Below are 21,649 nucleotides of genomic sequence, written 5' to 3' on the forward strand. Positions count from 1 at the left end.
TCTATCATCTATCTATCTATCTATCTATCTATCTATCTATCTATCTATCATCTATCTATCTATCTATCTATCTATCTATCTATCTATCTATCTATCTCCATCTTTCTAGTATGAGTATTTATGTGTGGTATACATGAAGTTTGTATGCTCATTTTCGTGCTTGTATGTGCAAATGTGTGGTATGTGGCTATAGATGTCTGCGTATGTGTGTGGAGGGCAGAGGCTGAAATCAGATGTCTTCCTTGACCACTTTCTACCTATGTATTGCAAATCTCTCACTGGATCCCATGCCTTACCTATTCACTTATTCCAAGTAGCCAGGTTGCTCTGGGAGTGGCTTGCTTCTGCATCTTCCCACTGAGTGCTAGAATTACGGTGTCTTGCCATTCCCAGCTGGCATTTGCCATTGCTGGGGATCTGACCTCGTCTTCACTCATACTTGCATGGCAACTACTTTACCCACTGAGCAACAGCCCCTTTTATAGGCTATCAGCTGCTAAGATACTACACCATAGTGTTTCATCAGTCATTACTCTAGCTGTGAGAGATGCCCACCATATCCTTTTTCCCTTTCATGGTGGGTTTTGTGATTATTATTTTCTCATTCTATGCTCCTAATCATAAATCAACATAATATTCAGTTGGGTTAATGATTACTATGGTTTGCATGGAATATATAATATGTCATTAGATCTACATGTAGGAGGTGTAGTTTAGGGAAAGAATAAGTATTCACTCTTAAGTTGTCAACAATCCTTCTAAGTTTATACCATAGGCCCAAGATCTCATAAGACCTTTGTCCAATGGTGGAGCCTGTGTCTATTGCAAACTCCACAAGGTGTCAGGATGTTGCCACCATTAGAGGAATCGATTGATAATTTTCTGTCTTTGGAAGTGTTTTTGATCACTTTCTTTCCCTATCAACAATTCATCACCAAGAACGTATACCGTCCTTGGAGCTGGATCCCTTGTCCTCTGTTTTATGGCTGTTTGTGATCTCTTCTTTTCTTACTTCCCAGCCAGCAATTGTTGCGAGTTATTAAAGAGTGCTTTTATAGAAGTGGCCAGAGAGTTTCTGTATTGTACTAAAATTGCTTGCTTTAAGATTTCCATATGCTAGTGCTTTGTACAACTGTGTTTATCCTCCTTCTGCTTGGATGATGATTGATCTCTATTGCTAGCCCTATAGGCACCCCTGTTTAATGATATCTCATTTCCATTCCTCAAAAGAAACAAAGAGGTCTTTTTTCCTCCTCCAGACAAGTGTTTAATGCTCACAGGGAGGTAGTTATCATGGGTAATTCAATTGATGAGTGTTGAAGCTAGAACTTAAAGTCCTTGCTGCTATTCTAATCACATTGGAGAGTGATATTCTCATGTTTCTTTTTGCTTCTGAGGTTTATAATGATATATATTTTTCAATAAGTTTTCTTCTCATGCATAGAGTAGAGACCAGGACTAAATCATATTTTCTATACTATCTAGGGGATTATAACCTAGAGAATATGGATATAAAAATGACAAGTCAGCATGGTATGCTGCGATCCATAACAAGTTATAAACAGCTACCATTTGTAAAGCAAGAAAGGTAACCCAGGGAGGCTTCAAGGAGTAGTTAATACTTGAGCTTGTCCATGTAGGACAGAATTTTTTCTTGTAGTGTAGGCGCAATCAAGAATATGATCAAGGTAGCAGAAGAACGAGAGCTGCCAGCAGAAGAACAAGAGTTTGGAGTTTGCTAATGACCTGTCTTAGTTGGGCTCACTATTGCTGTAATAAAACACCATGACCAAAAGCAAGTTGGGGAAGGGTTTATTTGCTTTATACTTCCACATCACAATCCATCATTGGAGGAAGTCCGGGCAGGAACTCATACAAGGCAGTAACCTCGAGGTAGGAGCTTATACAGAGGCCCTGGAGGGATGCTGCTTACTGCTTTGCTCATCATAGCTTGATCAGTTGGATAGAACCCAGGAACAGCAGCCTAGGGAATGGCGCTACCCACAATGGGACAGGCCCTTCCCCATCAACCACTAATTAAGAAAATTAAGATTGCCTATAGCCAGATCTTTTGGAGGCAGTTCCTCAAATGTGGTTTCTACCTCTCAAATTAGTCTAGCCTGCATCAAGTTGGTATAAAAACCTGCCAGCACACAACTAAAGTTGCAAGGCTATGCAGCTGGACAGAAGTTGCTGTGTATTAGGAAGCACCTAGGAAGGTCCTCTAGTCAGACATGTCTATTTGAAAACCAACTGAAGAATTGTTTAGAAGAAAATTTGGACAGTGAAGACAGGACTCAGCCATGGAAGCATACAGGGAAGTAAGGTTCAGGGAAAGCTGTGGGGACAAAATCCTTAGTACTATGTGGATCTGCATAGGGCCATGGAAACGGGATGACATTGATTTTATCATCTTAACTGGGTAAGTATAGGAAATGCAATACTTAGAAGAAAGTTAAGTACTTGGTATGTGTTTGCAAATATGTTGGACACAGTTACTATAGGAACAGTAATGGGAATAGTTATGGACGTCTGTGCTTGGAGTGAACAGGATATGGTTGAAGACCTGTCATTAAGAGAACTGTCCAGGGAGATTGTGAGCAGCTGAGAGTTGCAAGGTTGAAGATCAATCTGTAAAGAAGTTAGTGGGCGGGCAAAAAGAAAGAAAGAGTAACAAACAAACAAACAAACAAAAAAAACCATAAAAACAAAAACTGGAGGGAATGTGGTCAGTTACACTTACTATGGTATCTGGTGGGGGATGGGGCAGGGCAAGAAATTTACAGAGAGGGAGTAACCAGAAACATCAGCTCCCTCTGTTCCTAGACTTGGGGTTATAGTGTGTATTAAAATAGGCTATCCTTTCTCCATAAGCCGATCAAAACAGCTACATTAACAATGAAAGGCAGAAAATTATTCAATGTGGCCACACTGGGAAGAGACCTACTGACCCCTACCCCTAGCTTAAGTTTGTTTTTGGAGTCTTAAAGTAAGGTTGAAGTTTAAGTGGGGGTCAGAGTTAATATATGTAAGCCGGCCATCATTGTCCTTGTCTGGGAGATGCCTTCCATGGCTCAGGCTTTATGCTGTCTCTCTTCCAGCATTAGATTCCTGGGGCAATTCTGCTCTCTTGGGGTCCAATATTTCAATATTCTCATCTCCAAAAAGGGGATCCAAAAGTCTCTGTAATATATATATATATATATATATATATATATATATAGATATAGATATAGATATAGATATAGATATAGATATAGATATAGATATTTTTTTTTTTTTTGCTGGACTGCTTGCACTTTTATATGATTAAGTAAGAGGAAGGCTGGGAAATGTTAGCCCAGCAGCCTTGGCTATTTTTTAGAATTTTAAAAATTTATACTTTGGAATTTATGGATCTCTTTCACAAGGAATTTCCATGGGAATTCTAGATAGGTACAGCAGACTTGTGGAGCAGCAAGTTCCCTGAGAGCTCGAGGCACATGGGACTCCCTCAGCCAATGGGCTGAAGCGACACTCCCGAGAAAGATATGGTACTCACTCGCACCCAGCAAAGGCATATGAAGAAGACCGGTGGATCACTTTGTCAGGTGACTCCTCAAGAGAAGAAGCCGAGTGCTCAGCTAGCTTGTCTCAATGATATGATGTAGCTGCTGAGATTAAGCATGAGCTGTGTCCAAAGGTGACACAGACATAAACTGGGAAGAGCAAATTTTACAGATGCCTAGGAGATCAAAGTGGCAACCACTGCAGGGACAGGAAGAATGGCTCTTGGCTTTGTAGTCTGGGCTGTATAATACTGCTTCTGCAGGGACTTTAATGCGGGTATGCCTGTTCATCCTGTAGGATTCAGCTTTACTTTCAGGTTCTTCCATGATCCAAGAAACATGTATGCGTGTGCAGGTGTTCAGTGAACAGTTATTGACTTGGGTGTTCTGTGTCGAGGGTGAATGACCTTGCTATCTTCAACAGCACATTGGACAAAGGATGTTTTGCCCCTGGCCCCAAGTGTGGCATGCGTGTGTGTTCTCTCCAGAGATGGGGGCATGGCAGTGTTCTCCTTTCACACTGGTGGTCATGTCATCCACTTGTGCTTCCCTGTATCAGAACAGAGAGGTCTCACACTGGAGTTTGAAGACAGTTCTCAGGAGAGCGAATGTGAAGACCACATGGTTTCTTGGCTTCGCCTCTCCCAGCTGTGAGCGCAGGTTTGCATAGTCCTTTGTTTGGAAATCTATACAAGCAATGCCTTGGGATGAATTTCACTATTGTGCCTTGCTTTCAGAGAGCAGGCTGCCAGGAGGGCACACTGAAGATTATAGGTAAGGGTTTTCTCAGAAAACCACCTAAATGTGCAACGGTCCTAAGTGACATTGTTATGGATTTGCTGGGAAAGGGGAAATGACTTGAAAGATGGGCAGAGTCGTTCTGGCATGAGACAAAAACCTCCTGTGTTGGAACTTGTTCCAAAATGAGAACCTGTGCTTCTCAGCCTCTGAGGAGTTAGCTAACTATTCTGAGCATCATTGTAGCACAAACCTAAAAAATGAATGCTTTTAGCCTTGTATTTTAAAGAAGTCTTTAAGGTTAAATAGAGTAATAAAAGTAGGCAACAGACACATTCTATTTCTCTTCGTGGCGAAGTTGTTAGGATATTAAAGGTATTTAAAGGTGTGTAAGAAGAGTATTGACAATAGGACAGGCTTTCTCAGCTGGGAACTGAAAGCTATGTATAAAATTCCTCTGAGAGTCTTTGCTGCAGCCCCTCAGTGCTCGCTTGTTTCTGCACACACAAACATTATAGCATCAGACTGCAAATTCCATCTAATTATAGAGCCATTTAGGCATCCAGGGGTTCCGAGTTTGCTTTTGTATTGTTGCTGGATATGAGGGGCAAGGAAACCTTTCATTTCTGAAACCGAGTCTCAGAAAGAATGACAAGGGATTTGTAAACCGCTCTATCTGAGTCCTCTCTAGAATTAAGGTCTAATTATTCTCTGAAGTCTGCATTTAAAATACAGACTGGGTTGGTAGTACACTGTGACATTTGCTGGAGAGGCAAAATCAGTGCAGAGCAGTGAATGACCCACAGCAGCCTGCAGTTCAGTAGGGTTCAGAACCTCAGATCATACCCAAAGAGTACATTTGTATGACACTTCAGAGTCTGCAAAGAGCGAGTGGCACATTTGATACTGAGGCAACTCTGAGAGGTCAGCATTCTCAGCTCTTTCAAAAGATGCGTATTATGTAGTTTGGGAAGTTGAAAGGAGCCTGAGTGGCCTCAAATGGACATGGTTTATTTACATGTGGCATTCCTGAGAAGAGGACATTATTATGCTCATTCTTGAAAGTATCTTCATAATACCTATTTTTGTTTTTAATTGTGTGTGTGTGTGTGTGTGTGTGTGTGAACATGGGTGCAGGTAAAACTCCAGAAGAGAGTTTTAGATCCCTTGGAGCTGGAGTCACAGGTGATTGTGAGTTGCCCAACATAGGTGCTGGGGGTCAACTTCGAGTCTTATGCAAATGCAGTATGTGTTCCTATCCACTAAGCAGATGCTCTACCCTTCATAATCTCCATTCTGTAGATAAGGAAACTTAACTGTCAAAGAAGCTAAATACCAAGTATAATACCGATTGTATGTTGCATTGAAAATGGTCAAATCAATAATTTCTAATCTTCCTCCTCTTCCTGTCTAGCTCAGTGTTCTCTTTCCCTCCCTAGCCCCTCTCTAGCTTTTTCTTTCTTTATATTTCACTAAAAGAATGCACATAGTTTCTATATTCTTAAAAGGTATTTAAAGATATTTTTCTAGTCTTTTTTTAGTTTACCTTTCTGGGAAAGAAACATCTGGGAACATGCAAGCACTAAAACAAAGAACTGGGCTAGTATAGTTTGCCTTTGCCAGGGCCTATTAATTTTTTTTCTTCAAGGACAGGGAAGTTAGCTGTGGCCATATGAGCAAAGATTACTTCATCTCTTAAAATAATCATTACATAAGTATAAAGGAGTGATGCCCACTGTGTGTCATGGAAAAGCATCAATCAGTAGCAACATCTGTTAGAGGGAAACCAGCACTCACTAAAGGAAGCTTTGCTACCTTGAAGGTGAGTGAGCCATTCACTTCTGACAATATGAGGGCTTCCTGGTAAGAGGTCAGTTTGGTAATCTCTTCCATGGCTAGGTATTCCTAGTCACTAGAATATTGAGGTGGGAATGGTGGCTGCATTGCAGTTATAAGATGCATTTGGAAGCCAAGATCAGGGACACCTTCTAATCAGCTGCTGAGAAAGTTCCAGGTGTTTTCTCCAATCTAAGGAGCCAAGATATCAAACCTGGCTTCCTTTCCAGCCCTTTCTCAGGTCTTTCCATCACAGGCCGTGGTTGTGTCTCCTGCTTGCGTGGATCCCATGCCTTGAGGTTCAGTTTCTTATCCACTAATTAACTCACTAGGGTTTGGAAGATGGTGCTTTCTTTGTCAAATCATTTCCTCATTTTTTTTTTAAAGGCTGGAATACTTTATATGATGTTTCTTCTCTTTGATTGTTTGTCTTATCTTGTGGTACAGTTCGTATAGAGAAGAAGGAAAGCGTTTCTCATTTTGCATCTGCTTCTGCTTTTAAAATACATTGTGAACTTACAAGACTCAATCAATGTAATTTCTAGGCTTTTTTTTTTTTGACGTTCTAGGCTTAGTAAGCTATTCATTCTAATGCTAGAACTTCCCCATCTTATGACATTGGTAGCCTTTAAGTGGCTTTTGATGCCTTCTAACATGACTCTAACCATGTTAAAGGTTTTTTTTTTTTTCAGAGCAAAATATTCCAGTCTTATTTATCAGTCAGGTTTCTCCAGAAGAAGAGGAAAAAAGTCATGTGATTCTAATAGGAGTCTCCTTAGATTGCCTTACAGTGGGTGTGGTGGTTTGAATATGCTTGGCCCATGGGAAGTGACACTATTAGGAGGTGTGGCCTTATTGGAGGAAGCTGTTGTGTTGGAGGCCTTGTTGGAGGACGTGTGTCACTGTGGAGGTAGACTCTGGAGGTCTCCTCCTATGCTCAGGGTCCACCCAATGCTGAAGAGAGATCTTTCTCCTGGGTAGTCTCCTGCTGGCTGCCTTCCGATCAAGGTGTAAAACTCTTAGATCATCCAGCAATGCGTCTGTTTGGATATTGCCATGCTTCCTGCCACGACGATAATGGACTGAACCTCATAAACTGTAAGTCATCCCCAATTAAATGCTTTCCCTTAAAAGAGTTGCCTTGGTCATGGTGTCTTTTCACAACAATGGAAACTCTGAGATAATAAGCAAAGGTGGATTGTCCCCCAATGGCTCTTTGTGGATTGGAAAACCAGAGTAACGATTATCTGCTTAACCAATGGACTGTTCAGAATAACAGGAATCACTGGTGCAGTCCTGGGTAGGGGTTAGCCTGGGATACCCTAAAAAGTTCAAGTTCATGTTCAAAGACAAAAGAATCTGGGGTCTGAGATCTGTAGCAGCAGGAGAAAACACACCACTTTCCAACAATCAAATGTATGGTAATTTGAGCTGGCTCTTTCTGCTTTTCATTTGATGTGGGTCACAGTCTTGTCTATTAGATGGTGTTGCTTATATTCAGAGTGAATCTTCTCTAGTCAGTCTGCCAACCCACATGCCAGTCATCTCAGGAAACACTCTCATAGACACACCTAGAAACGTGCGTTTCCAATTTCCTAGATGTCTTTAAAACAAATCAATAGACAAACAATAACACTATCACAAGGCTTGCCTTGTACAGTTCCTGCCATAGCCTTTGTTAGGAACACTTGCTCTGGAGCTAGACAGTCTGTGTTTGAATTAAGGCTATAATATTTCAAATGGGAAACCCATTTCAGCAGTCTGAGCCTTAAGCTTCTCCTCTTTATACAGATAACATTGATAGTAGCTACCTGTGAGCTCATCACAGTGAGTTTTTGAGTTTTTATATTTAAAGTGTTTGTAAGTGACTGGTCAACATGTGTTTGTAGTGTTGACTTTCAAATTTGGTGACTGAAAAGTGATACTCTAAGTATGATGGAATCATGTGAACAAACAATCAAGTGATTGAGACTCTTTTAATTTAATGCTTTCTGAATTCATGGGTGCAATGTTCAATGGGAATTCAGACCATTCCAGTTTGACTATTATTTTATTAATATCGGGAGAGATTTTTAGCTTAGGCAGAGTGTTAAGAATATTATGCATAGTAAGGCAATCTAAGTAGACCCAGAATTGTTAAGCACCTGGGTCTACGTTGTGGACCCAGTCATGTTAAACTCTCAACCTTTGAACAGGTCAGATGGATGGCTCCAGGTAAGGGCTCATCACCTCACAGAGGTGCTTTCAGCTGCTATCTTAGTCCTTCTGCACTTACCTTGAAGAAGGAAGCAAACTTTGAATCGCAGTGATAAACAGAAGAACGATAAATGCACAGACCAAGTTTGACTTGAATACTTCATCCCTCATTTGAGAATACTGTAATGTTAAAAAAGCAGAATCAGTTACTTTGTAGCAGAGTTTCAGTTTTGGAGGAGATAAATTTCATCAATTTGAGGTTAAGAAAAACAAAGAAGCAAACAAACAAACAAACAAACAAACCAGCAAAAAGCAACAATGCAGGATGTTTTTGAAAAAAATTACCAGGAAGCTGTATCATCCAAAATCCTCACACAGGGCAGGCTCTTCATTCCTACCACCAAATTTCCTCTGAAATGCCAGGAATTAATATATCCCTTCCCTAGTAAGGAGCCTGCAAGGGTTCATGAGGGTATCCAGCTCCTGTCCCAGGAGATTCTGTCACTTTAACAGAGCAGAAGAACCCTCATCATGAACACTGCAGATCAAACCCAGGTGGACTCCCTGCACTAGCAAAGTAAAGTTATTTAAGGACAGTGCTCCATTGATAGGTGTTGGGACGTGGGAAAATATTTTACCAGTGCATCTTTCTACTTTCTTTTAAATAAGAACCATGGGAAATAACTTCATAGAACCTTAGCGTTTAAAGAAGCCCACAAGAACTCCAGTGTGGTAGCATCTTGTCTCACTGAAGACAAATCAAGATGGATAGGTCCAATATTCTGGACATCTTTCTCTTATTCTAGGCAGCCATGGGGAGTGGTGGTAACACTATTTGAATACTCAGAGTGCTAATTAATGTTGTAGTTGACCTAAAAGCTCCTCAAAGGTCAGAGATTTGTGTTTTCCTCACCCCTGCCTCATCTCCGGAACCCCTGTAGAATCACTAAGCCGTGTAATAATACTTTAGAAGGAGGCACAGAGGGTTTAAAATAGGTGGAAGACATTAGAATATGGTTTATTCAGACCTCTCATTTTGCCTTATTGACATAGAGGTCTAGTGAATTGCTGTAGACCTCATAGAATTTAGATTGTCTTATTTTGGGATGAGTTGCAGGGGGAAGGCACACAACTAAGCCTGACACTATAACTTTGTAATCCTAATTTTGAGTTTAAGGGTCATTTCATCCAGAGAGCTGATCAGTCTCTCTCTCTCTCAACCTCTAGGCTCTTTACCTACAAAAAAAAAATAATAAGATTTAAGTCAGATAAATGAGAGGACAAGATCAGTCCGTTTTATTGTTTGAAATAACAGTTATGGGATTTTGAAACTGATGTTGACTGTTGGTGTGGTTTAGATGGTAGGTTGGAATTTACTGTTTTGTGTCATGGCTAAGCTTTTGGGAATGACCAGTAGCTGGTGAGCAACCTGCGGGAGGTGCAGTGTTGCACAGAGAAGCCATCCATTGCATTCAGAGCAATGCCTTTTTCATTCCCAAGTCCCAGTGCTTCTCTTCAGCTGCTGACAATCTGCTTGGCATCTAGAGGGGATCCAGGAACCCTTAAGAATCACCAAAAGCTACCTAATAAAACTTCAGAGAAATCCATGTTATTAGTTAGTACTTACCAATAACGCTGCCTAGGATTAGGGACAATCTGAGTGACCCACACAGGCCAAAATGAATTAGTTACAAAACATAATTCAATGGAAGGTAACTGGCTGAGTTCTTTATGCTAGCTGGTTACACACAACTTAATTTTTTATTGATTCGCTGATAACCAGTTTGATTATCTAGATTCAATATTGAGATTTTACAAACACCATCCACAATCCTCAGTCCATTTAATCCTTCATTTTCACCATTACCACCACCACCACCACCACTACCACCAGCAGCAGCAGCAGCAGCAGCAGCAGCAGCAGCAGCAGCAGCAGCAGCAGCAGCAGCAGAAGCAGAAGCAGCAGCAGTATCCCAGCCTCTTGAACTTAGGATAGGCCATCACTTTCCTAATTCTAGCATCCTTTCTGTAGCATCCCTCACATATACTCAAATGTCTGCTGATGGCCATTAGGTGGCCACCTCTGTTGTGTCAGGGAAGAATGTTTTCTGACTTTAAGCCTGTCCAGGGCATCCTACATCACAAACACTCTCTGCTTAAATGCTCTAGCGCCTAAGTTTGAGCTTTTCCTCTTATGTAATGTTCCTTCCCATTCATTGGCCTTGTCTCACTGGGAGAATAGCTCTTCCTATAGACACCAAACAGTCCTGGTGACTCCTCCACTGAACGTTTCTTACAGATGACATTTAAACAGTTGCACATCCATCATTGGTCCCAACTAGTTTTGTGCTTGTCGATTTCTTCAAATAGCAACCTGGTAGAATCATGTAGGGAGACTTATTTTCTCTCTAGGCCCGTCAGGATTTCTCTATGAATAAACCAATTTCTTTGAACCTCATTTATCTTTTTTTCTGCCAAATGGGACATGTAAGGTTTGCAATGCTAAGCCATTCTATTATTTTCTTGTTTGAGTTTCAGTCCCTTGCACAGTCACAAAGAGAAAAATCTGTGCCGTTGATGTCAATCAAACATGGAATCCTGGGTTTCAGAATGAAATGCATTGTGACTTTGAAATACAAGGAAAGAAGGCTCGTGGAAAGAAAATTCCTAATTGGCTCAGGCTGTTACAGTATCGGGACTCAGCACTGACTCACTGAGCATCGTTTTGACTTGTGAGGGTCTGACTACTTGGGTATATGTCTATGCTAGGTTTGTTATATGCTTCAGTTTTCCAGAACTAGACATTCTTTGTCTCATCTCTGTTCTGTCCTCATCTGAACACAGTAATATGTCTTTATTTCAGTTGTGAGCATGCAGTGGTCCAGAGCATAACTACTGCCTTTGAACCTCAGCTTCAACATCTGCTGGCTGTGGGGTTTGGGTCATATCTACTAGGTTTTATCTATCTCACTCTCATCACATAGAAAATGAATGTTATAGGAGCCACTTATAAGGGTTTATGGAAAATAAATTGAGTTCATATGTAATAAGCGTTCAAAGCAGTGCCTTGTGAAGACAATGCTCAAGGAAGATGTTTTGTACTTTGTTCATGATTGAAGATGTTGGCCCTGAAGTCTACTGAAATGATGTCTTTAGATTTAGTCAGAGTCATGAGGATCCATCACAAGAAAATTGAGAAATCCAAGTGTGGTTACATGGTCATGTGGAAGAAAAGCCCACTCCAGATTCTTTATCCACAGAGGGATAAAGGTCAGTGAGGCTAGCTCTGGATGTGATGGGTAGTGCCTCTCGCCTTCTCTGTCTCTGCCCTTGATACAGCCCAAAACCCCATTATTTAGTGAGGAGGAAGGAAAACATTCTATTTATCAGGATTCTCCATCCCCAATACAAAAAACACACTTTTACATCCCTACAAGGTGTGGAGGACGCGTCCAATAAAAGTAATGGGGAAGCTACCTCTCCAAAGTTGAACCATGCACTTTGTGACTAGTTATGAGGAATATGATAATCTCATAAATGACATGGGTTATATTTATTGTCTTTGTTTTACTATTAGTAACATTTCTCAGTAATATTGCTCAGAAATAAGCATTATCTCAGCCCTAGGCACTTCTAGGTATAGAATAAATAAACTTTGATTTTTTTTTTTTTTTTGGAATTTCACTCTATCATTGGATACATCTAGTGTTAAGAAAGAGGATTTTTCTCTTACATCTTTGATTAGTGTAAATGAATACTTTGTTACATTTAAGGAGATTCTCAATTGGGATAAACTGTGAATTCTGTATATAAGAATTAAGTAACCTGACCTCTTCTACTGTTAAGGTTGTGTTTCATACTTCATGGTGATGACCTAGTGCATACTTACAATTATTTGTACAAATGGAATAATCACAATGAAACAAAACATCTAATTTGTCATGACATTTAGGCTTTAAAATATATTTTTCTTCTCAGTTCTCATACAATAAAATCATTGGTAGCAAAAATTTTACAAGTGACCATTGCAGAATCTTGTACCACCTCACTTCTTCCAAGCAACCTGATGCTAGAGAACAAAGGTGCATATTTTTATGTGTTGATGACTCACAAAGGACCATGGTAACCTGTATCTGAGATAAACCATGTCAGATGTATAAGGCAGATGTATAAGGCACACTACTTTCCATCTATAAACTGTAAGTGGTAGCATTCTTGGTAGGGAATTGGACTGACCATTGCACAAGCCGTTGTAAAACCAAGAGGATGGTATCTCTTTTATGTTCTTTGCTTGGAAGGCCCTGGTTGCAGACAATGATGCTTCACTATGAAGGGTTGGGATGAAACCTTCTCAATTCTATCATTCTGTGTCATATCATTGTAGTCAGAATTGGTATTTATCATTCTGAAAGCACTGATTTTGTAGGAGTAGAGATGGCTAATTGGTCTAATAAAAACACACAAGTGAAATGGCCCTTAAAATTATTTGATTGCCTAGAGGTTGTTACAAATGGCAGTGTTTTGCAAGGCATGAAGAGTATGGGGAAATCCTATAGCGCTGCATCTGAATAAGGACTGGGTTTCTTCTCTGAGACTCTTTGAAACTTGTCATTCATACATGAAGAAGGAGACCTAAACACTCCTACTGTTTTAAGACTTACAAGGACAGGAGAAAGAAAAAAAACCTAAGAGAAACCAGATGTTACAAGAGAACCATTCCTTCAAAATAACCTTCAAAATGAGATTCTGAGGGTGATGAGGATCTGTCTGATTTAGAGAAAACCTAAGAGACCATTTGACTCAAGCTCCAAATTCAAACCTGTAAACAAGGAGTGGAACGATGCAAGAGAATTCTGATCATCTCTAAGAAAGATGTGCGTGCTGCTTATTACTTGTTCTAGGGACCAACATCAGAACATCAGAATAGCGGGTTATTCATTTTTCAAGCCTTCTTGGTCAAATTCCTCCCTATTTCAGTCATGGTAACTTAAGAGTCTATAGTAAGAGGAAACATTTTGAAGGGTCTGATACAATTTTACTAAAACCTGTTAACCCTCCACATAACTTTTAAAGTGCATAGACACTTAAGAGAAATTCTGAACACATATAAAGTATCAATTTTACACAGATAAAGAATTATCCAAAGAGGTTCTTGGGTGGCAAATAGTAACTATTATGTAGCAGGAAATAGTAAACATTGAATGAATGTTTTGAAAGCATTCAGCTCAGACCTTGTTTCATATCATGAAAACTACAATAGTCTTTATTAAATAGAAATGAGCAAGATCTAATAGCTGATTTATGTATAAGATGAGATGTTCCCCTCAATTTCACTTCACATGCCTTGAGTATTTTTAAGAGCTACCTTTTCTTTTTTTTAATGCTCTTTCAAACCATTCCATGATGTAAGAAATTCTTGACTGTTAGCCTTTTTCTGCTTTCCGAATACAAAACTCAGGATTGTTTCTATTCCCACTGTTCTAAGAGGAAATGCGTTCTATGAATTTGTTTATTCACTTGTATGATGGACACATGTGCCTACAGAGCGAGAGTGATACAGCTGCCCTAGTGTTAGTCTATCCCAGTGTTTTCTCCATGTGGCAAGAACATGTAGTGGATTATTTGTGTATGTGTGTACATATGCATCTGTGTAGCGGGTAGGTAAAGGATCAAACAAATGAGTTTACATGTTACTCCTTTCCTTCCTTCAAATACTCCTTACTCTTTTCCTCCCTTCTTTGCCACATGAATCACTCTGTAATCACTTCCCTGTACCACATCCTTTACCGTCAACATCACAGAAATAGTCTAAACTGCATGAAAAGCAGGCACTATAAATTGTCGCATTTTACTGCTGTCTTAATGGTAGTCTGGGATTAGGAGACATACTGAAATAGATTCGAACTCCATCTGTGTTGCCTTGGAAAAGGCTCTCATGTTCTCTGAGGCTCACACCTGTCCAATGGTAAAGCTAGCACCTATACAAAGGGTGTTGTAACAATACATGAGGTAACAAGTGTAAAATGCTTAAGATAGAGCCTGACATGACCGTAAGTGATAGGTGAATATGCCTCCTTAAAAGTGTGCCACCTTAGTAGCAGTTTACTGCAACCTCCGAGGCACATAAACGTTCAGTGGATTTCCCCTGCACAAGAGCCTCACAGCTCCTGGGCATTTTGATCTCATTTTGTTTAGAATGGAAAGGTCAGTGACTGGATCAAGATCACAGAGGAGAGTGTAAATTCCATGAGAACAGAAGCTGTGGCTTTCTGTCTTCCTCCAGTGTGCAGAACAGGATGGATAGGGGAAGCAGAACAGGATGGGTAGGGGAGCACAGACAAGAGGAGCAGGAACTGAACGGATCAAGTGCTCTGAGTTATAGCAGATGGACTCACTAGAAACAACAAGAAGGGAGGCTGGAAAGGCAATTCTTGTGGGAACATGAAGAAGCCCATGTGTGAAAGAGATCAAAGCGTGTGAATGTCTTGTTCTCATAGGAAGAGACACAACATTGGGAGCTATTCAAATAAAGGATGCCCTTAAATAAGGAGCCTGTCTTTCTCATTCTTAAGACACATCCTAGGAGCCAAGGCAGCCAACGTGTCTGCTCTAGTGAGCTAGAGGCATCATGGGAGTACCTCATTTAATGAGTGGCAAGTCAGTGCCAGATTAAGTGGGTATAGGTTGGAATCCTGGTAGTTTAGGATGCAGGGCACATTAAGAGAGCACCTTCCACTCCCCCCCCCCCCCACTAAACAGTTTCTTTACAAAGTTCTAGAATTGTAAAGTTTTTTTTGAGGGTTTATCATCTATGTTTAGATTGGCATAAGAAAAAAATGTTTCATTTATCCAAATACATAGTGTATGATGTCAGTGACCGGCCCTCTGCCCAGCTTATTATGCCAAATTACCTGGGCCAGTATGAAGGAGTGTGGTGAGATTACAGATGCTTCAATAAGTGTCCAACTTTTATGTAGATTCCGGGATCCCAAACTCAGATTTTTCTTTCTTGCTCAGCCAGTGTCTTTACCCTGAAAGTCAACTTGCCAGCCCTTAATTTTCGTACTAACCCTTATGGACATCTGATTGTAAACATGTCAGTGAGGTCAAGTCCTTTGTCTTGCTTCATAGATCATATTGACAAAAACTGGGCTCAAGTCATGTTGACTAGGTCATCAGCTCAATGCTTTTTCTTCTTTTTCCTTTTAAAAACGAAGACTGAATATCTTTGAACAAAATAAGGGTATTTTAAATAAGTCCAGGACAGTCTATTGGAGTGACTAGAGAGTATCAATCTGTATGTCTGTCTCTGCCACTGTAGAATAATATGCAACTCTTTGTGCCTGATTTTATTTCCAAAGGGGAATTTAAATCAAGGTCTTTTTTCTCCTGATACCAGTATAATCTTTACGGAAGCTGTCAGAGTCCATATTGGCTCCAGTTGACCTAGGGACCTTTTGATATGAGCTGGTCTCAATCATCTCCACTCAGCCAAATGACAAAGAAATATGGCCGAAAATTAAAACAAAATAAACCAAAGCAAAATCCTCCAAGAACATGTCTCAAATTCATATCCCCTGGCAAAAGCAGATTCTCAAGGACAATTGGCCAGCAGGCACTTGCATTTCATACAAGGTCACAAGGCAACTCTGCGGTCTGCAGAATGAAGAGTTTTACAGAAAGAGGCTTAAGACAGAGGTTTCAGAATCACACAGATGATGTCAGAGTTGGAAGAAGGAAGAAAATCTGTTTTTCACGGAGATGATTTTATTTCAATGCGTCACCCTTAACTAAAATGCTAACATTGGAAGTCAAAATGTTCAACTGATTACAGGATGTACAGTTAACTAAAATGCCAACATCGGAAGTCAAAATGTTCAACTGATTACAGGATGTACAGTAACATATTCTTGTCTTTACTTGGCATGAAGACCTTGCTCCATCCTAAGGCAGTGCTGTGGATTATGGAACACCACACTTAGTTCTCCCAAGTAAGTGCCCGTGCTACTCAACGTTCCCAAGGCTCTAAAGGTCTTTTGTTGGTGTCTATGTCTGGGGACATCTGCCATCTCCTTCCTGACCTTCCTTCCGAGCAAGTCTTGTCCCAGTGGTGAATGAGGACCAGAAGCTGAGACATAATACCGTCCTGTAAGAACTCTAGAAACGGAAGGGAGCAAGAAGGGTAAGTTCCTCCCTGGATCGCAAAGCCTCACAACTTCCAAAGCAAATGTGAGTGCCTTAATAAATGGAGGCTAAGACAAAGGGCACCACCCAAAGGCAAACTCTGAAGGGCAAAGGAATGCAGAAGGACCTTCAATCCCACTCACAATCAATATAAAAAAGCAACAAGGAGATTTTTTTCTATAAAATTGATGATTTTGAGGAAGTCTAGACATTCACTGTCAGAGAGATTTCAGAGTATACAGGGAATAGTGAATTCCCAAGTGAGGATCAAGGAGAATTTAGTTTTCCCTCCTCAAAATCTACCGAACAAGATCAGATCAAAGCCCACTCATGTTCTTTAGTTTATCATTTGTAAAATACATCCTGAGGTAAGTGATGGGAAGTGCGGCCATCCTCCTCGGTCATTGTACCCGAGGTCCTATTACATTTTCTTGTTTTATGTGTGTATCTGTGGTTCTATGGTGTGTGTGCTTGTAGGTCTGTGTGTAGTCAAAGGGCAATATTGGGTGTAGGTCCTCACTTTTCTCTGGTTTGAGATGGTGTGTCTATTCTGTTTGCCACTCCACACACCAGGCTGTGGGCTTGAAGGTTTCTGTAGATGCTCTTGTCTACACCCGCCGTCTTGTCCAGGAGCATAGGAATTAGAGATGCCCGTTCCCATGCTTGACTTTCTGTAGATCCTGGGGATTTCACTTCAAGTCGCCACATGTGGGTGGCAAGTGCTTTGCCCACTGAGCCATTTCTCTAGCTCTTTGTCCATTTTCTTATTCATGCAATAAGTACCTGTGCAACACTACAAAGTACACACAAGCCTGGTTGCACATGATACTGTTGATGGCCATAACAGTTCTTATAAGTCACGGCCAGGTAATATCTGAATGGCCTGTCTACACATTCCAAAGGAGCTTGGTGCTTTGTGGCAGGGAACTCATCCTCATTCCTGCTTATTTCTGTTGCCCAGGCAGAGTGGAACCTTTCTTTTCATACAGAATTGCAAGGGTACAATCAATGTTTCCATGTCTGTTTTTTTCTCTTTCTTTCTTTCTTTCTTTCTTTCTTTCTTTCTTTCTTTCTTTCTTTCTTTCTTTCTTTCTTTCTTTCTTTCTTTCTTTCTTTCTTTCTTGNCTTTCTTTCTTTCTTTCTTTCTTTCTTTCTTTCTTTCTTTCTTTCTTTCTTTCTTTCTTTCTTTCTTTCTTTCTTGTTTTTCGAGACAGGGTTTCTCTGTGTAGTCCTGGCTGTCCTAGAACTCACTTTGTAGACCAGTCTGGCCTTGAACTCAGAAATTCGCCTGCCTCTGCCTCCCAAGTGCTGGGATTAAAGGCGTACGCCACCATGCCAGGCCTTGTCTGCTTTTTCTTTCAGAGAACATGCTTTTACGATCAAAAGAGGTTTTGCAACTATAAATACTCTAGATATTTAGAAATGCTAAAAATATACACATTTTAAAGTAAAATGTGAATGTTTGGGTAGCATGAGCATTTAGATACCTCTGAAATCAGGATGCCTTTCGCTGTTTTGGGAATCTTGAAACCTGGAGATTTTTTCCAGGGAGGTGTGTGATTGTTTCTTCTAGCCACCAGGTGGCAGTAGCAACCAGGGTCACTTTAAATTCTGAGGATTTTCAAACAGACTGAACTGGGGGTGTGGGGGGGTAAACCTGTATAGATTCATTTGAAGTTTAGATCTTGAGACATTCTTTCTATTTATCTCCTCACTGACAGGATTAGGAATGTGGGTTCCTCACTGTGTTACGTATTGGGTGGATTTTATTTCATCATTGCCCTGAGTGTGCTAGCCCAGCTGTGTGTGTAGTGTGTATGTATACGTGTGTGTGTGTGTGTGTGTGTGTGTGTGTGTGTTGTGCATGCTCCCCATAAACTCCTAATATGGTGTAGTTTTTTTTTTTAATATCTGAATGATACATAGAAGATAGAGTGTCCCTAGAATCAATAAAATATGGCTCTTGCCTTTGGATTTCTATCATCAGTGCTTAACCTCTTGAAATGTCAGTGTTCCCTTTGTAAGTGTGAGAGCAAAGTTTTCTCTAAGGATGCAATAAGCCTACATATCCTACTGATGCCATTCTTGGATCGTAGCATACCATGCTTTCAGAATCTTGCTTTTATTTTGCTAAGGCTTTTTAGGACATTTTTCCTACCTAAACCCTTGTCTTTCGCCTCTTCCATCCAGAGTTTACAAAGGATGAGGGTGGATAGGCTTTTCTTCTTCATAAAAGCACCAGTAGGAGCAAGCTCCAGGAATCTGAGCAGAGACTGAGATAAGAACAAGAACACTGGCCCTTGTATCTTAGTGACTCTCAACCTCAATCCCCCAGACTTCTTTACTGTTTCTCTCTGTCCCTTCTGATCAAGCATCTGCCTTATTCTGTTGTTTTAGTCATTTTATACTTTCTGCTGTAGATATGTAACTTGAAGCCATGTCTCTGCTCAGCAGTAACTTACTCTCCAAAGAGGATCTGTGAGCTGGAGACACTGAGGAATGGCTCTGGAACCTAAAAGAGGGTACAAAATGTCTCCTGAAGCATGCTACCCTGCCCTTTACACCAAGAACCACAGAGCACATGCTAGATTAAACATAGCTGGATCATCCATGGACAAATCCCCACGTGTACCAGAGTACCACCCTCTAACTGTTCTGGAAGAGCCTGCTTAGGCAACTCAGACTCAGACATGCTTTGTCTGCCATAGACCCATTTTCATTCTAGTATCAGGGAGCTGCAGGTAAGATGCAGAAACTGTTAGCTAAAACATACTAGATAATACAGTCTGTAGGAGTTAGTGCGATAGTGAGGCAAGTGTACTTTTAGCAAGAGTGAGTAAAGGGTTTTGCTCACTTCTGGGCTGATCTGTAATGTCTATACAGGCTAATTATGAAGATTCTCTGAAAAGCCCCTCTGCTCACTGTCCTGGTTCCTTTTGTAGAGTATCCAGAAGACAAAATGCTTTTAATTTTGGCATGTAAGTCCTTAATTACATTATAAATAAGAAAAATCACACCTGCTATTGGGGGGGGGGTGTTGAGTGAGGAAAATGTTTGTTCTTTTCTGTTTGTTTCATGAATAGACATAATGGAATCTGAACTAGGAACCGAAGGTGGAAGGTATTCATGTTAGAGTTTGCTGGCTGTAGGGATTAGAGAAACTCCTTGAGAACAGGGCCGGTAAGTTATAACAGGGCATGTGCACACTGTTGTGAATTCTCCTAACTGGGAAAAGCACAATCTCTTAGGCAGCTGAGTAAACTCATAAATGAATTGTTAACAGGAGCTTCATGAAATAGTGGGTCAGACTCCTGAAATTTGCTGCAAATACCCTGCTGTTCTTGCTGGAGGCTCCTGCAGATGTGAAACACACCCTGGGCTCAGCTAAGGAAAAATTATCTGCTCTTGGCAGTGAAAGGGAGCAGTTGACTTAAGCAATATACTCCATCTATCTTTGCTTCTCCCCAGCACAGGACTGGAATAGAAGGAAATAGAGAATTTCACCAGCACAGTGACACCTTGCCATATTTGAACGATTTACCTAAGCAAGGCATTGTCTTGGAGACTATCATAATAACTTGTGTGATGGTTTATGATTGTCAAATTGACAGGACGCAGAATCATCTAGTATGGAAAGTTCGAAGCATGCAGGTGATGGACTATCTACAGATGTTGTCCTTCGGACGCACATGGGCTTTTATTGACTATGTTACCTGAGTAGGAATAGTCACCCTATCTGTAGGTGACACCACTCCATGAACTGGCTTCCTCAGCCAAATATGAAGGTGAAAAGGAGCCAGGCGATAACATTTATTGCTCCTTTCTTCCTGACTGTGAAGGTAATGTGACCAGCTGCTTCAAGCACCCTGATTTCCCCACCACAATGGACTGAACCTTGAACTGTGAATCAAAAGAAATCCTCTCTTCCTTCAGTGCATTTTGATTTTTTGTTTTTTGTTTTTGTTTTTAAATCACAAGAACAAAAAATATCCAGACAACTTGTGACTGAGACATGTATATTAACCTCCTTTTACAGAAGGGAGTGCAGGCTTGGAGACGTCATTTTTCTTATCAGAGGTCACGCAGAGAGGAAGTAGCAATGGAGGGGTTAAGGTTGACTCAGAGTCTATGGTTTACTAGCAAATTTCGATTGAGGATAAAGTCTGGTCCAATCCAGCAGGCAGCTGAAAAATCAGACAGTGTTTAAAACCTAAGTGATACAGGGCTCAGTGCTTACATTTACATCAATTTTTGAGAATCCATGTATGTTAAACTATCAGGGTTACAATGGAAGTAAATGCAAGGGCTTAGCAACACTACTTGGCTTTACCTTCTCAAAGTGGAAGAAACCCTTTTGATGCTTACTGAGTCAAGGCGTCTTTGTTCCTTTAGGCATCTTCCCCTTAAAGCGCAGAGATGAGGCTTTCTGTATCTAATGAGCATCTCCCTTCATGGCCTTCAGTTTACTCATTATTTCAAAGATCATAAGGAAAAAAATCCAATCAAACCAAACCAAAAGAAGAACAGGGAAAGCAAGACCACAGCCCTTATGCTCTCTAATCCCACAAACATTGACAGTAATTTACTTCAGAAAAAAAGCCACTGTGGAGACTCGGTTCTACCTTGTGCTCCAGGCTGGAGTCTTTAAACATCAGTGAGAATGGCTTGATATGTTCTCTTCTCAACTTATCGCCACTCCGCAAGTCGATGGTATGCTCTATTCTCTTGTTAATTTCCTCAGGCCCAGACTGGACATGCAAAGCTTGTGCGAGATGGTTTGGAAGCAGATTTATTGAATTTCTTGTTAGGGCAGCCAGAGTCTAGAGGGAAAGCACATGCAAATACAATAAACCTGCTAGTCCCCTTAGGATCCAAAAGAAATGCAATGTTGTTTTAGATCAGGTTGCATTGCATACAGTCACAGCATTCCATGCACTTGTATTCAGTGGAGCCTACCACCTGTGATCAGTTAGCAGCATTTGGTTCGGAGAAACACAACCTGGCAAAATGTCACAGGGAGAGGAGTAATCTCTTCCCCCTGTATGGCTGAATTCCTTTGGTTGAGGCACTGAGGGAGCTGTTGCCTGAGGAATGGGAGTCACCGCTGTTTCTCTAACCTGGCACATCCCAGGTATGAGAGAAAGAGA

General features: G+C 40.7%; 1 protein-coding gene across 4 annotated transcripts in view; it reads right to left on the reverse strand.

Annotated features, from left to right (window-relative positions):
- Adcy8 (adenylate cyclase 8) overlaps positions 1-21,649 on the reverse strand; it is a 208,830-nt gene that overhangs the window by 50,770 nt on the left and 136,411 nt on the right. For 3 of the 4 annotated variants that reach the window (XM_021216371.1, XM_021216370.1, XM_029548213.1), the window contains exons 8-9: positions 21,125-21,322; positions 8,398-8,498 (exon numbers count right to left, since the gene is read on the reverse strand). In XM_021216371.1, the coding sequence (XP_021072030.1) occupies positions 8,398-8,498; positions 21,125-21,322 (299 nt within the window). The remainder of the gene's footprint in view (positions 1-8,397; positions 8,499-21,124; positions 21,323-21,649) is intronic. The other variant, XM_021216372.1, reaches the window with a different exon arrangement.

Source organism: Mus pahari, chromosome 17 (assembly GCF_900095145.1).
Source record: "Mus pahari chromosome 17, PAHARI_EIJ_v1.1, whole genome shotgun sequence".
NCBI lineage: Eukaryota > Metazoa > Chordata > Mammalia > Rodentia > Muridae > Mus > Mus pahari.